Here is a 16,195-nt window from a genome sequence, read left to right as displayed (position 1 = left end):
GAGCGTGCGCTGGTACGTCATCTTCGCGCGACGTTCGGTTCGCTGTGTGTGTCGCCGGCTCCTTGAGGGTCCATGTGAGTTTTACGCCAGTGCTGCTGAACTGTGCAGGCTAGGGAGCTGGCACAGTCCGATTAATTGTCCTTGGGTCGAGGTGTCTCGTCGGACCCTTTGGGGCTCAGTGGAGGTAGGTGAAGGCGGCTCCCATTGAGGGAAGCCCACACTCACACCCGGCCTTCCTGTGTTATCTGGCATGCTCTTCTGGGGCTTCCCAGGCTATATAGGAGAGTGGCCAAATTCTTTAACCGGTTCAAGTTCCCCTCAATTAAGCTTCGACCTAGATTCTTCTCTGCGATTACACCCTTTCCTGTCCACGTTGTTAGTTCCCGGAGTAATCAGCAACTCTCCAAGGCAATGGACACATTTCCATCTTTGCCTTTGCTTACGAGGCTCCCTCAGGTGAAGTGAACCTAATGGAGTTTTAAAATATTTGGGAGATAAAATCAGCAGATCTTGTTAACTATTTGGATGTTAGGAGTGAGGAAGAAAAGGACACGTCAAGGCTGAGTCTAGGTTAATATCTGGTGCCAGTCACCAGCCAAAATGGAGTATATTGGAGTAAGCAAAGGCACAGACCATGTCTTTATTTCATTCACCATTATAGCCCCAGTGCCTAGAGCAGTGTCCTGCACATTGGTAGGTACTTTAATGAACAGAAGAGTGTTCCCAAAGACCAATGAAATACAATCATTGGTCATTGTATTTCATTAAAGCACCTTTTAAATATATGTTACACCTATTTATCGTGGTGTTACTAATGTAAAGTTTTCAGGCTTTTTGGAATAGATGATGAGCAGCACCTCTGGAATCATTTACCTGATAACATTGAATCTCTTTTGCAATTGAGTCGTTCTGGAAAAATGTTTTGGCTTGATTGCATGTTATTTAAAAGTTTTATCCTATTCTGCCACTTTAGTGTTGAATTTAATTTCAGGATTGCTTTATTACAGTTTTCTTTCCTACTGTTTAAACCTTTTAAAGTAAATTTAATTTTAAGCTTCTTCATTAGAATATTAGCTTTGTGTTTCTTACTTCTTGGCATTTAGGCTTTCAGGAAATCAAGTCCGTAACTATAATTGTTATAGATTAAATGTCATCTTAAACTTGGTTTCAGGAAACTTGTATTTGCAGTTTCACCTTAATATTTCCTGTTGCCAAAAAATGGACACTCAAAGCCAGCATGATCCTTTTTGGTTTGGCTACTGTAAGGCTGTGCTAGATTTATTCCTAAGTGTTGTAAAATGGTTGGCTAGGTGTGAGAACCTTTGTGTACAGCTGAATAGATGGTGCGATATGATAGCCTTCACTTTAATTATTCCTGCTTCCTATAGATTGCCTTTTCTGGGTTAGAATTAAATAGCTTATTGGTCTCTAATCTATATACTTCCACACAGACTTTTTAAAGAAAGCAGAGTGAAAATCAACTATATGTACAAGCTTATAATATGTATATAAAATATTTTATTTTTCAGAATTAAGGCAAAGTCACTGTAATTATTTCTAACACCAATTCCAAAATAGTGACTCTTGGACAATAGTGCAATTATATGGAATTATGGCTGGTTATAAGCCTGTAGCTATTCAGACATATCCTATACTTGGTGAAAAAATCACCCAAGATACACTGTACTGGAACAACTATAAGGTGAGTGTGGGACGTAATGAGGGAGAATGGATTTGTGTTTATGCCAATTTCTCTAGCATATGTTATACTCTGGATGCTCTAACAGAATTATTAACTAAAAACCATCTATCAGCAGCTTATAGTTTGGGCAGATAATTTGATATCTATTTTTTCTTGGAATTTTATGTAAAAGTCCATACTGCTTAATCAGATTAACCATACAAATGCCTAGCACAGAACAGATGATCAATCAATGCCAAATGAATTAAATTTTAAAATTTGAATCTCATATGTGTAAAGTTGTTTATTGAAGTATTGCTTGTAATAGTAGAAATCTTGAAAAACCCATGTCTATTAGTAGTGGACTGGTATAGTAAATTACAGTGTGCCCTTATAATGGATGGTAAGTCTATTGCTCCTATGAAAACTAATATGTGTTACTAAGTGAAAAGAAGCAAGATGTGGAACAGCCTACATGGTATGATTATCTTTTTGTTATTTTAAAAGTACAAGTACGTGGTTATTGTATGCTGGTGTAGACATGATAACTTTTTTTTTTTCTGGTAGAAATCACAGTAAACTCAATAGCTGAAGAGACAGAGTGGGGTGTGGCTTTCTAACCATATGTTTATTTCAGTGGCAACAAGAATAGTCTGGGTGATGAGATATGTACCTTTTTTGCTTTCTTTGTAATTTTATGTTAAATACAACTTAAGAAATGTTACTAAGAACAAAGAGAAATGGTCTGTAAGAAATTATGTAATGCATAAATAGGTCTTACCAGTGGTAACTCTGTTAACACACTATTATTTTTTATTAAGACCCCTGTTCAGATTAAGGAATTTGGTGCAGTTTCAAAAGTAGACTTTTCTCCTCAGCCTCCATATAATTATGCTGTCACAGCTTCCTCAAGAGTAAGTATAATATTAAATTTCTTTATTTTTCTTTTGTATAGTTTACTACTGATCTTGAGCCATCTGGTGAAATACTGTTTTTCATCTTGTAGATTCACATTTATGGCCGATACTCCCAAGAACCTATAAAAACCTTTTCTCGATTTAAAGACACAGCATACTGTGCTACTTTTCGACAAGATGGTAGATTGCTTGTGGCTGGCAGCGAAGATGGTGGAGTTCAACTTTTTGATATAAGTGGGAGGGCTCCCCTCAGGCAGTTTGAAGGCCATACAAAGTAAGAGACAGTTGGTTTCTGTGTGTTCTGGTTTTATTTTGTTGTAAGCTCTTTTTTCCTCTGGACTTTGATTAAAAAGATAGAGATCAGTTTTATGGAGATTATTTGCCTATAGGTACTATATTTCCTGATTGTTCTAAGAGTGCTTAACTTGGGTTCCATGGTCCAGTTTCATGGGGCTTATGAATTCCCTAGAATTGTATGTGATATTTTAGGAAATACACGTTTATCTAGGGAGCTACTCTGTAGCTTTTGGTTAACTTTAGTGGGGTCTGTGGCCCAGCTGAGATTATGAATTACTGACCTAAAGACAACCTTACAGGTGGTAATGACAGCTCTATAGGCCTGTACTGTCTTAGAGGCTCTTATGTTGAAGTCAAGTTGGAAGGTGGATTTTCTTCTTGAATTTATAGTGTTTTGCCCCTTAATAAATTAAGTGGCCATCACAATTTTATATTATAACTTTGTTTTCAGGATTGCCAATGTCTGTGCTGAAATTTGTTAAAATTTAACAGAAATTTATGTAACATGATTCTATTTAGTGGTAAATCTTTTTAGAGTTTTTTAAAGAACTTTTTGAAATTTTGAAAATTAAAGTGCCTTTGCTTCCATATTCAGCAGCTAAGTGGAATTGTTTACATACTAGAAAATATAATTTTAAGGCTATCCTTTAATTTTTTTTAACTTTACAATATAGGAGTATTTACACTTCTTAATTGGTTTCGGGGCAAACACTTGTAAGTTTTCTCTTTCTTTCATGATTTCCCCCTATGAAGACTCCCTGAAACTCAGCTGCTTTTTTTTTTAATCTGAGAAAAAGGAGCATTTTATGTTAGAAGGTACCAGAAAAATAATTTTCTTGCTTTTTAATATACTGATCTTCAATCTTTCAGAGCAGTTCATACAGTAGATTTTACAGCTGACAAATATCACGTGGTCTCTGGGGCTGATGATTATACAGTTAAATTATGGGATATTCCAAACTCCAAAGAAATTTTGACATTTAAAGAACACTCTGATTATGTGAGGTGTGGATGTGCTAGCAAACTTAATCCGGATCTCTTTATAACAGGTTGGTGAACTCTATTCCCTCCTGAAGCAAATAATCTCACGTGGATGTACTTTAATGTTGCTATGGGACTCTTTTGGGATGGAGGGATTTAAATTTTTTTTATAAAGGAATATGTTTCTGATTAATTCTTCAGTTTTTAAATTAATTTTTATGTATGTATGTTTGTATTTATTTTCAGACAGGGTCTCACTCTGTTGCCCAGGCTGGAGTGCAGTGATGTGACCACAGCTCACTGCATCTGCTACCTCCTGGGCTCAAGTGATCCTCCCACATAAGCCTCCCAAGTAGCTGGGACTACAGGTGCCCACCACCACATCCAGCTACTTTGTGTATTTTTTTGTAGAGACGGTTTCGCCATGTTGCCCAGGCTGGTCTCGAACTCCTGGGCTCAAGTGATCCACCTACCTCAATTTCCTCCCGGAGGGCTGGGATTACAAGTGTGAGCCACCATGCCTGGCTTCCAATTGTTTTTTATTTTCTTATTCTTCTTTTGTTGATTGTTCATGCCTTCCAAATGTGTTTGGAAAAATCAGGCTGTCTTGAAAACATAATAGACTCTCAGAACTGTAATGTATAGTACCCTGCCTCAAGCAGCCAAGAAACAAAGAGTGCAGTTTAGCCTTTGTGGGTGCCTTTACAAAGATTTCCAGATGATTCAGTAGTGACAGTAGTCCAAAGAAAGAAATATTTTAAGATCAGAGCAAGTTAGATTCTGTATAGTATTATGTAGTGCTTCTTCAGACACGATCAGTAGTAGACGGTTTGGAGGTTCTGTGTCTTCATGAATATACATATACGTCTTTTTAAAACTCCATCTAAGCTTTTTTTCCTTTTAAAATTTATATCTGGATACATACAGTTTTTGTTGTTTTAAACAGTCAAACTAAAAATTCAAAAATTGACATTTTAGGATCATATGATCATACTGTGAAGATGTTTGATGCACGAACGAGTGAGAGTGTTCTCTGTGTTGAGCATGGGCAGCCAGTGGAGAGTGTCCTACTTTTCCCCTCTGGAGGTCTTCTGGTGTCAGCAGGTACTTCTTAAAAATAGCTTTCACCAATATTGTTGGTTTTGAATCACATTTGTTTAAAATCAGTTGCTCTTTGTAATTTATCAGTGTGCATTTGAATTGCATATCTAAGTTTTTGTTCAAACAGTTGATAGGTAGGACTGGCAAGCAGTTATCATTTATTGTGTACCTAATGTGAGCCAGGCACTGTGCTGTTACATATGAACTCTAATGCCCTAGATGATGCTACAAGGTAGTTAGCTTTTTCCCTACTTTACAGCTAATGAAATAAAAGTTTTAACTTATTTTTCAAGGCAAAGTGGTAAGTGGCAGATCTGAAATCACAGAACTCGAGAGCTCTGTGTATTTAGCCCTGTGCCATCTTATTTATTTAGCCCTGTGCCATCTTATTTAACCCCAGAAATTTAGCCCTGTGCCATCTTATTTAACCCCAGAAATTTAGCTCTTACGTATTTAGCCCTGTGTCATCTTATTTAACCCCAGAAATTTAGCTCATACTCCTTTTACTCCTACCTAAGAGATCTGCAGCAGCTTTTGAAAATCAGTTATTTGAGATCTAGTAGGCTTGTCTCTTTTTCTGTGACTCTCTTGATTGAAATGCCACTACCCAGCAAATAGCTGCTAGTACTAGAGAAAGGAGATAATGTGGCCTCAAAAGGGGCCTTGGTACATTTTTCAACAAGTTGGGACTGAGATGTTTTTCTCATTTTGCACATATTGCATTTTCATAATTACAGTGGAAGAAGTAAATTGGCTTTTTTCATTTGTAAATAAAGTAAAAATGTGTTCGTATTAGAAGAATGTATAGGTAGTATGTATACTTGACAACATATATATTGCTGTGTGTACCTCCTTTTTTTTTTTTTTCTTAATTCTAAAATCTGGCTAGAAATTACTCTGTTTTATATTCTTTTCCCCAGTACCTATTTGATTTAAAAATAAGTTGAGGCGGGATGTGGTTGCTCACGCCTGTAATCCTAGCACTTTGGGAGGCTGAGGCAGGCGGATAGCTTGAGTCCAGGAGTTTGAGACCAGCCTGGGCAACATAGCAAGACTCTAAGACTCCATCTTTAATTAAAAAAAGAAAAAAGTTGATAATGTCAGATGTGTCTACTTTTCTTGCTGTTATTCTGACAAATGGAAAAAATATCATGTTGAACAGGGAGAATAGAAAGCTGTGTGCTGATCTCCACTGTGTGTCACTAGCTAATTGTGACCTCGGGCAATCCCTTAAGGTCTCTAGACCTTGAAAATGAGAGGGTTGGACTAGATCAGTGATTTCAACTGTGATCCCTCTTGTGAGGTGCCACATAGGAGTGGAGAGGTGGGAACTGTGAGTTGGGTTCCAACTCCTGTTCCCCAGTCAAGATTTCAGTCTCCTCTTCCATCCCTTTTTCTGTCTTTCCATATTAGACTTTTTTGCTTGATATTTTGCTGCAGATCTACATTATTCACTTCCACTGCTATATAGAATTTCTTTTAAAAAATGATTTTATTATAATTTTCTTAAAATGGACTCTTTCAGTTATACATTTATTTTGCTGGAATTTCTGTACGCTTCACAAATATTATTTAATGGTCATAACAGTTCTGTGAGGTAGGAACTGTTATTACCAATGACCCAGGAAGTGGTGCATCCAGGATTTTACCAGGCAGCCTGGCCTGGACTCCCTCACTCAGCCTCCATGCTTTGTGGAGTGTCCAGAGAAGAATGCTTTTCAGATCTTTAATATGTTGAATCTGTGGGCAGAATATCCAACTAATGATGATTTCTTTTTATAGGAGGTCGTTATGTTAAAGTCTGGGACATGTTAAAAGGAGGACAATTGCTAGTATCTTTGAAAAATCATCACAAAACCGTGACATGTTTATGTCTAAGCAGCTCTGGACAGAGGTTACTCTCTGGCTCACTGGATAGGTTGGCATTTTAATTTTTTTGTATATTATTATTAGTGTACACCTGTTTACTGCTTGAGGAAATGAGTTACTTCAGCAATATTTGTGATAAGTATACGGATAATGATTTCCAGGAGAAAAAAACCTGTTGAGTTGAAAATAGTTTTGACCTTTTGTTTACATATAGCTACTTATTTTCTTTTCTTTTTTTTTGAGACAGAGTCTCACTCTGTCACCTAGGCTGGAGTGCAGTGGTGCAATCTCGGCTCGCTGCAACCTCCGCCTCCCAGGTTCAAGTGGTTCTCCTGCCTCAGCCTCCTGAGTAGCTGGGATAACAGGCACGCGCCACAATGCCCGGCTAAGTTTTTTATTTTTAGTAGAGACGGAGTTTCACCATGTTGGTCAGGCAGGTCTTGAACTCCTGACCTCGTGATCTGCCCACCTCAGCCTCCCAAAGTGCTGGGATTACAGGTGTGAGCCACCACACCCGGCCACCCATAGCTACTTATTTTCTCCTTTGACACAATTTGTTTTAACTTGTATACTTAAACAACATTATTGAACCATTTGAATGATAATCTTTCAAATAATGTTATTCTATAAACCATCTTTTAAAACCATTATTGTACATTCATATATTTTGAAGTTTTCTTTTTTTTTTTTGAGACAGAGTCTTGTTCTGTTGCCCAGGCTGGTGTGCAGTGGCACAATCTGGGCTTACTGCAACCTCTGTCTCCCAGGTTCAAGCGATTCTCGTGACCCAGCCTCCCAAGTAGCTGGGATTACAGGTGTGCAGCACCATGCCTGGCTAATTTTTGTATTTTTTGTAGAGACGGGGTTTCGCCATATTGCCCAGACTGGTCTCGAACTTCTGGCCTCGTGTGATCTGCCCACCACGCCCTCCCAAAGTGCTGGGATTACAGGTGTGAGCCACTGTGCCTGGCCTGAAAAGTTTTTTAAAAATTAGATAAATTAATTTTTTTTTTTTTTTGAGATGACATCTCGCTCTGTTGCCCAGGCTGGAGTGCAGTGGTGTGATCTCAGCTCACTGCAACCTCTGCTTCCCGGGTTCAAGCAATTCTGCCTCAGCTTCCTGAGTGGCTGGGATTATAGGCGCTTGCCACCTTGCCCGGCTAATTTTTGTATTTTTAGTAGAGACAGAGTTTCGCCGTGATGGCCAGGCTGGTCTGGAACTTCTGACCTCAGGTGATCTACCCACCTTGGCCTCCCAAAGTGCTGGGATTACAGGCATGAGCCACCGCGCCTGGCCTAAAAGTTAGATAGCACATTTTATTTAGCCTAATATCTAATGTAAAAATAAAATATATATTACATATAAAATATAATTTCAGTATGTAATCTATGTCAAAATTATTAAGATACTAGAAATAAATTAAGCATCTAAACATGTGCACTATGATACAATAATCATATTTTAGGTTGGTACAGTGGCTTACACCTGTAATCCCAGTGCTTTGGGAGGCTGAGGTGGGAGGATCACTTGAGGCCAGGAGTTTGAGACCAGCCTAGGGAATATAGTGAGACCCCATCTCTACAAAAAATTAAAAAAATTAGCTGGCCACAGTGGTACACACCTTTAATCATAGCTACTAGGGAGGCTGAGGCAGGAGAAGTACTTAAGCCGGAGTTTGAGGTTGCAGTGAGCTGTGATAGTACCACTGTACTCTATCCTGGGTTACAGTGATACCCTGTCTCTAAAAAAAAAAAAGATAATATTTTATAAAAATTACTGTCTCAGTTTTTAAATTAAAATTAGATAAAATAAAAAATTTAGTTTCTCATTTTCACTAGCCACATTTCAAGTGGTCAGTAGCCATGTGCGGCTAGAAGTATGGCACAGCTCTAGAATTTACATGATTTATTATTAATTTTTTTTTTTTTTGAGACAGGGTTTTGCTCTGTCACCCAGGCTGGAGGGCAGTGGCATGATCTTGGCTGACTGCAACCTCCACCTCCTGGCTTCGAGCGATCCCCTCGCCTCAGCCTCCTCAGTAGCTGGACCACCGGCACGCGCCACTGTACCTGACTCATTTTTGTATTTTTGTTGAGATGGGGTTTTGCCATGTTGCCGAGGCTGGTCTCAAACTCCTGAGTTCAACAGATCCTCCCACCTCAGCCTCCCAAAGTGCTGGATTACTGGCGTGAGCCACCGTGCCCGGCTTACATGATCTATTTTTGATTATTTTATTTCCATATTTTCATTTTTTTCTGCTGTTATGAAAAACTTTAGTTTTCAGCATGTTAATTAAAAAGTATACAGTCATCTCTTGGTAACTGAGGGGGATTGGTTGTGGATGCCCAAGTCCCTTATTTAAAATGGCATATTTGCATATAACCTACACACATCCACTGTATACTTTAAATCATGGCTTGCTTATTTGTAATACCTAATACAATGCAAATGCTATGTAAATGGTTGTTACACTGTATTTTAAAATTCTGTATTATTTATGTATTTATGGATATTTTCAATCCATGGTTGGTTGAATCTGCAGATGTGGAACCTGCCATAAGAAGGATTGACTGTACATATTTTAAAAGCTAGAAAATATTTTTAATACAAAGGAATTTTTTATGTAAATACATGGCAAGTTTACACATGTTACTGAAATCATGTTACTCGGCAATTTGGGACTTGATTCTTAGGTATGTTCGTAAAAGCTAAGTGTAAATTGGCTCTATTTGTGGTGGTTTCAACCAAGAGTGATTTTTGTTCCTCAAGGAACGTTTGACAATATCTTGAGAAAGTATTGTTTTTTATCACAACTCATGGTACTTACCATATTGGGGATAGAGGCCAGGAAGGCTGCTAAACATCCTACAATGCACAGAACAACCCCTACAAAAAAGAATTCTGTGCCCCAAAATGACAGTAATTCTGAGGTTGAGAATCCCTGATCTTTGGCTTCATGTGTACTTTCTTTCTTTCTTTTTTTTTTTTTTAATTTATTTTTTTAGAGACAGGGTTTCATCAAGTTGCCCAGGCTGGTCTTGAACTCCTGGGCTCAAACAATCTGCTGTCCTTGGCCTCCCAGAGTGCTGGGATTACAGGTGTGAGCCATCACAGTTGGCTTTGTGATGTGCTTTCATTGATAATTTTTTCTTTTTTTTTTTTTAAGGTGGAGTTTCACTCTTGTTGCCCAGGCTGGAGTGCAATGGCGCGGTCTCGGCTCACCGCAGCTTCTGCCTCCTGGGTTCATGTGATTCTCCTGCTTCAGCTCCCAAGTAGCCGAGATTACAGGCATGTGCCACCATGCCCGGCTGATTTTGTATTTTTAGTAGAGGCAGGGTTTCTCCATGTTGGTCAGGCTGCTCTTTAACTCCCGACCTCAGGTGATCTGCCCACCTCGGCCTCCAAAAGTGCTGGGATTACTACAGGTGTGAGCCACCGCATCCGGCTAATACCTTTTCTTTACTCCCAAGTTTGATCTTCAGATGACAGTGGCTCATGGTCTGTCCTTCTGTTTTTTTTTTTTCCTTTTTTTCTTTTTAAATTTTTGAAACAGAGTCTTACTCTGTGGCCCAGGCTGGACGGCAGTGGCACGATTTCGGCTCACTGCAACCTCTGCCTCCCAGGTTGAAGCAATTCTCATGCCTCAGCCTCCTGAGTAGCTGGGATTACAGGTGTGTGTCACCACACCTGGCTAGTTTTTATTATTTTTGGTAGACATCGGGTTATGCCGTGTTGGCCAGGCTGGTCTTGAACTCCTGGCCTCAAGTGATCTGCCCACCTTGGCCTCCCAAAGTGCTGGGATTACAGACCTGAGCCACCACACCTGGCCCTTCTATTTTTTTTATAAGTGGCTAGTCAAAGTTTTTATACAGATTTTATAGTTAGGGCTGGTATACAGCTCTTTTTTTTTTTTAGACAGAGCTTTGCTCTTGTCGCCCAGGCTGGAGTGCAGTGGCACAATCTTGGCTCACTGCAGCCTCCACCTCCCAGGTTCAAGCAATTCTCCTGCCTCAGCTTCCCAAGTAGCTGGGATTACAGGCATGTGCCACCACGCCCAGCTATTTTGTATTTTTAGTAGAGATGGAGTTTCACCATGTTGGTCAGGCTGGTCTCGAACTCCTGACCTCAGGTGATTCACCCACCTTGGCCTCCCAAAGTGCTTGAATTACAGGTGTGAGCCACTGTGTCCAGCCTACAGCTCATTTTTAAAGGGATTCAGTGATGAATTAGTTTGTAATTAACATTACTAATCTTTGTTTTTCTTCACTGTTGTACAGATTTTAATGTTTGTATTTTGTTTTCAGAAAATAGAAATTTGCATTTTATACTCGTTTTCAAGGTGATTTTTGACAAAGCTTTTCTTTTTTATTAGGAAGGTGAAAGTATACAGCACAACTTCCTACAAAGTAGTCCACAGTTTTGATTATGCAGCTTCAATTTTGAGTCTTGCCCTTGCAGTAAGTACCTTTACCTATTTTTAAGTCTGTCACTAACCCTGCCTGTTAAATGAAACTAAAATGGAACTTTGGGCTTTATTTTTAGATTTGAGTAACTTTTCTTGCCACATCAGATATTTGAGTTAAGACAATTGCTGGAATATGTAACTCGTCCTATTGACGCAGCATGAATTCAGATTTAGGTCCCACTCACTGTAGAACTTCAAACTAAATACAGTGCTCTAGGCATTGTTAACATTAAACGCAGGACCTGGGAAGCTGGTAAATCTCTCTTCAACTCATTTAACTCAAGAGTATTATAGTACACTAGAAAGGCAGATTAGCTCTCTGAGCAGAAAAAAAGATGTGGGGAGAAGGGGACAACAAAATGAAATATCTCCTTTTCTTTGTTACTGCTCTTTCTGAAATGTATACTGTCAAGTTTTATGAGAAGCCACATTTGGGCAGGAAGGCATTTGACTATATTATATAGAAATCTGATTTGGGAGAGGAAAAGCTTATTAAAAATATTTTTGGGGGGAAAGATCATAAAAGTCTTGCTACTGTGTAATCTTTGATGCCGTTAACTATGTATTATACAAACTTTGCCAGTGATATTTTACAAGTATAAGTTCTGTCGATGTAGTTGTATCCTAAGGAAAAAATGATTTCGCTTTAACGTCTTGCACCAATCATCGTTAGGCAGACTGTGTATTTGAATGGAACTGTTGGTGAATGTATGGACAAGCAGCAAACACATTGTAAATGTGTTTTGAAGTAAAAGTACTATAAATTACGAGTTAAGAATAGACTAACTTATTTTTCTAATTATTATTAGCATGAAGATGAGACAATAGTTGTAGGAATGACCAATGGAATACTGAGTGTTAAACATCGGAAATCTGAAGCAAAGAAGGAATCACTTCCCAGAAGAAGAAGGCCTGCATATCGAACCTTTATTAAAGGAAAAAATTACATGAAGCAACGGGTATTTGTGCATTTCTCATATTTGTTTAAAGGGTGAAATTTGTTAGAGTAGCCAGCTTCATCCCTGCACATTACTGGAAAGCGTAGTTCACATGGCACTTTATTTTGCTTTTCTCTACATCAGAATTATTTCTAGATTGCTAGATTGGGGACATTATTGATGAGTAATGGGGAACAAGGACTACTTTATGTAATACTCTGCATCATAACATAATGTTATAATGCTTTACTGCATTCAAAATAATGTCTTTCACATACTACCTGATTTGATCTAAATCCCAAGAAGTAGTAGAACCAATCATGTCCCTGTTTGGCATCTGAGAAGATTGAGCGACAAATAATTTGTGATTGATTCAGGATTTCATTACTGGTATCCAGAGTTGTTGAGACTAGATCTCATTATCTCTGATTGTTGTTTGATTTATCTTTCTACTGTACCACACTGCCTGCCACATAAAGAGAATTGAAATGAGTAATTTTTACCTAGAATTAAGGCAATGGTGCATGTTGTAAGTTAAAATTATAAGAGAGTAAGAACATGTTGATGTAGCAAGTTACTCCTTTTTTTTTTTTCTTTTTTTGACTCTGATTAGCAGGATGCATTTTTATTTAATCTACATTATGGGCATATGAACATTATTTGTGACATAGTTCAGAGATACCACTTCATTATGAAAAAGTTTATATTAAATGTATATTTATACAGATGCTGATTTTCCTTCTCTATAAATGTACGTTTCATTGCAGGATGACATTTTGATTAACAGGCCAGCAAAGAAGCACCTAGAATTGTATGACAGGGATCTGAAACATTTTCGGATCTCTAAGGCACTCGATAGAGTTCTTGATGTGAGTGAGCATTTTTTAAAAAATCATGTTATTACTTACCCTGCATATTACCATGACTTGGAACTGTGAAGATAAATATTATTCAAACTTGATAATTTAGTGCAAGACAGTGATTTTTTTTTGTGCTGTTTTGTCTACTCATGTTGACTTTGAAAATTTTTCTAGCCCTCTTGTACAATAAAGACACCCGAGATTACGGTGTCCATCATAAAGGAGTTAAATCGAAGAGGAGTCCTTGCAAATGCGCTTGCAGGTCGGGATGAGAAGGAAATCAGTCATGTTCTTAATTTTTTGATAAGGTATGTTTTTTGTCTGTGAAACACTTACATTTTGCATCTGAAATCCTTTATCACCAAATAAAAGACATTTAGTTTGATCTTTGTAGAGAACTGATGAAACAAATCTGTTTTAAGGATTTTTTTTTTAAGTTTACAAGTTTCACTAAACTGAATTTTTACTTTGTAGGAATCTTTCTCAGCCAAGATTTGCCCCTGTTTTAATCAATGCTGCTGAAATAATTATTGGTAAGTCATTGTTAAAACTTGAAAATCCTAACATGCTTGCAAAAGTAGAGATGTCAAATAATCAAATTTGGAAATCAAGTAGATCAAAATATCTTGCTTTTATCAAATCTCAGTGTGGATTTTCATGGAGAAAACAAGTCAGTGCAGTTTAAAAAGTAGTAAAATGTTTATAGTGGTGTGACTTTGAATTGATGGGACTAGGGTTATTATAAAAAATTTTTTTCATAGACATCTATAATGACGATGACAATTTTTCAAATGGGAAAATGAAAATAAGTCAGGAACTCCACCCTATACTTTCTGTAATTATTATTTTTTGAAATAAATTTACTCAGAGGGATTGTTATACTTTCTATAAATCATTAATTAATTATAAAATAAGTACAGATTTTTCAGTGTTCTTATGTTTAATATTTTTATACTTTTAAAAACTTTTGCTTTTCACTTAATGTATAGAAAGATATTGCTAGTTAATGTGTTTTCTTTCTCTCTTTTTAGATATATATCTGCCTGTAATTGGTCAGTCCCCTGTAGTTGATAAAAAGTTTTTAGTACTTCAAGGACTTGTAGAAAAAGAGATTGATTACCAAAGAGAATTGTTAGAAACCTTGGGGATGATGGATATGCTTTTTGCCACTATGAGAAGGAAGGAAGGCACTTCTGTGTTGGAACACACATCTGATGGATTTCCAGAGAATAAGAAGATAGAATCATAGTGTCTGCTAAATAAGACATATAAGAACTCTGAAGTTGGAATAGATTTGACTGTATTAAATGTTGGCGAGAGACTCTCTTTGATACATTAAAAAAACTGTTTGCAGAAGCAGTTCTATGGAAGAGACTGGAATAATTATGGCCGGAAAACAAGTACCTGTTTTAAGTAAGACATGGTTTTCCATGTAATATTTTGAATTATAGCATCTTCACCTAGAAGATCTCAATTGTCTTAGTCACAGAGTAGGTTTATCTGGGATGGATATTAATTTTAATACAGGAGTGTTCTGTATCAACATTTGGGTTGGTATTCAGATGGGAATTCAAATATGAATCCTCTCTGGAGAGGGTCCAACTGGGAATCCTGCTAAAGGAGCAAAGCCTTGTATTACCTCTGGAAGACAACAAAAACAATTGGCAACAACAAAAAGCCTCTTTCTTGACTTTAATCAGTGCCTTTGGGATTTCTAGGCCCTTGCTTAGCTTGCTTCCTGTCTCCTTGATATCTACACTTGTCTTAGATCACATGCCCTGCTTCAGCTGGTAATGGGACTGCATCGGTTCCAAGTGTGGCAAGTAAGTGGTTGGCTCTGAAGAACTGACACTAGCTAGATTTGTATTCAGAGTGTGAGAGCAAGCTCTACAGATAGACCTTATTGGACTACTTTTTTTTTTCTTCATGCAGCCTTTCTACCAAGTTTTCACCTTGTTTCAGGTCAGAGGAATGATAGAATTTGTCATTTTTCTTACAACAGCCTTTCAGACTATTCTTCATATGTTTCAAGCTAATCTTGTAGCTAAGCTACCTAATCCTCTGAAAACTGTTTTCTCTGATTTGTATTTAGATTCCTCCCCCCATTATTCACAATCATATTGTATTTCGGAACCCCAATCCAGAGCAGTTTGCTTTGAAAAATAGTTGTTTTTAAAAGTTTAATGTAAATAATTATTTTTTAGAAGTTTTTTTTTTTTTTTTTTTAAAGACAGGGTCTCGCTTTATCGCCCAGGCTGTAGTACAGTGATGCAATCTCAGTCCACTGCAACCTCTGCCCTCCTGGGTTTAAGCAGTTCTCCTGCCTCAGCCTCCTGAGTAGCTGGGATTACAGGTGTGCACCACCACGCCTGGCTAATTTTTGTAGTTTTAGTAGAGACGGGGTTTCACCTTACCGGGCTGGTCTAAAACTCCTGACCTCAAGTGATCTACCTGCCTCTGCCTCCCAAAGTGCTTGGATTATAGGTGTGAGCCACTGTGTCCAGCCTGTAACTATTATTTTTTTATAAAGAGAGATTCTTATTTTCTTGGCTTTTTGATGTATCTGTTCCTGATAGATAATCATTGGCTAGTAACTCCTAGTACACTGATTTCACAGTTGCTACCTCTTCTGCTTTTCTCTTCTTTATTACGCCAACTCAAGTAGTTAAAAATCAGTAAGAAAAATGTCTTGAGCTAGAAGAACCCATAGAGGAAGATTTTGTAATGCGAATCTCCTCTCATAATTTTAGTTCTGTAAATTCAGGGTTTTTTTTTGTTTTTTTGTTTTTTTTAAGCAGAAAAAATGCTTAATATGTTCCAGTAAGGGTATTAAGTAAAAATTAAATAAACGTATTAAGTTTGACATATTAAGTTAATTTAACATTTAGACTAACATTAACATTTAAATTAATATATTAAGTGAATATACTTAATATATTCTAGTACAGGTATGCTTGGAAATAGGGCGTTTCCTTTTCATGAATTGATTTCGTACAGCACAGTGGCTTATAAGGAACCAGCAGTGTTTTTCCCTGAGTAATTATGAACTTAGTCAAGATCGGAAGCTGGGTTTTGGGGTTGAGAA

General features: G+C 37.6%; 1 protein-coding gene across 1 annotated transcript; it reads left to right on the top strand.

The window, feature by feature from the left end:
- The first annotated feature begins 11 nt into the window (after nucleotides 1–11).
- On the top strand, nucleotides 12–15,973 carry UTP15 (UTP15 small subunit processome component). The gene is made up of 13 exons (XM_003810476.6): nucleotides 12–184; nucleotides 1,530–1,702; nucleotides 2,503–2,595; nucleotides 2,688–2,872; nucleotides 3,766–3,944; nucleotides 4,855–4,980; nucleotides 6,760–6,895; nucleotides 11,220–11,304; nucleotides 12,122–12,271; nucleotides 13,018–13,119; nucleotides 13,285–13,418; nucleotides 13,585–13,643; nucleotides 14,142–15,973. Exons 2-13 carry the CDS (start codon nucleotides 1,613–1,615, stop codon nucleotides 14,357–14,359), a joined length of 1,557 nt encoding a protein of 518 aa, XP_003810524.2. The 5' UTR covers nucleotides 12–184; nucleotides 1,530–1,612; the 3' UTR covers nucleotides 14,360–15,973.
- The last annotated feature ends 222 nt before the right edge of the window (nucleotides 15,974–16,195 follow it).

The sequence above is a fragment of the Pan paniscus genome, chromosome 4 (assembly GCF_029289425.2).
Source record: "Pan paniscus chromosome 4, NHGRI_mPanPan1-v2.0_pri, whole genome shotgun sequence".
Taxonomy (NCBI): domain Eukaryota; kingdom Metazoa; phylum Chordata; class Mammalia; order Primates; family Hominidae; genus Pan; species Pan paniscus.
This window is presented reverse-complemented; position numbering and strand designations above follow the sequence as displayed.

Excerpts from the sequence above, each read along its gene's own strand:
- UTP15 (XM_003810476.6), top strand. The coding sequence starts at position 1,613 with ATGGCTGGTTATAAGCCTGTAGCTATTCAGACATATCCTATACTTGGT. Across the intron at positions 13,120-13,284 it reads CACTCGATAGAGTTCTTGAT|CCCTCTTGTACAATAAAGAC; the intron begins GTGAGTGAGCAT and ends AAATTTTTCTAG. Across the intron at positions 13,419-13,584 it reads GTTCTTAATTTTTTGATAAG|GAATCTTTCTCAGCCAAGAT; the intron begins GTATGTTTTTTG and ends TTTACTTTGTAG.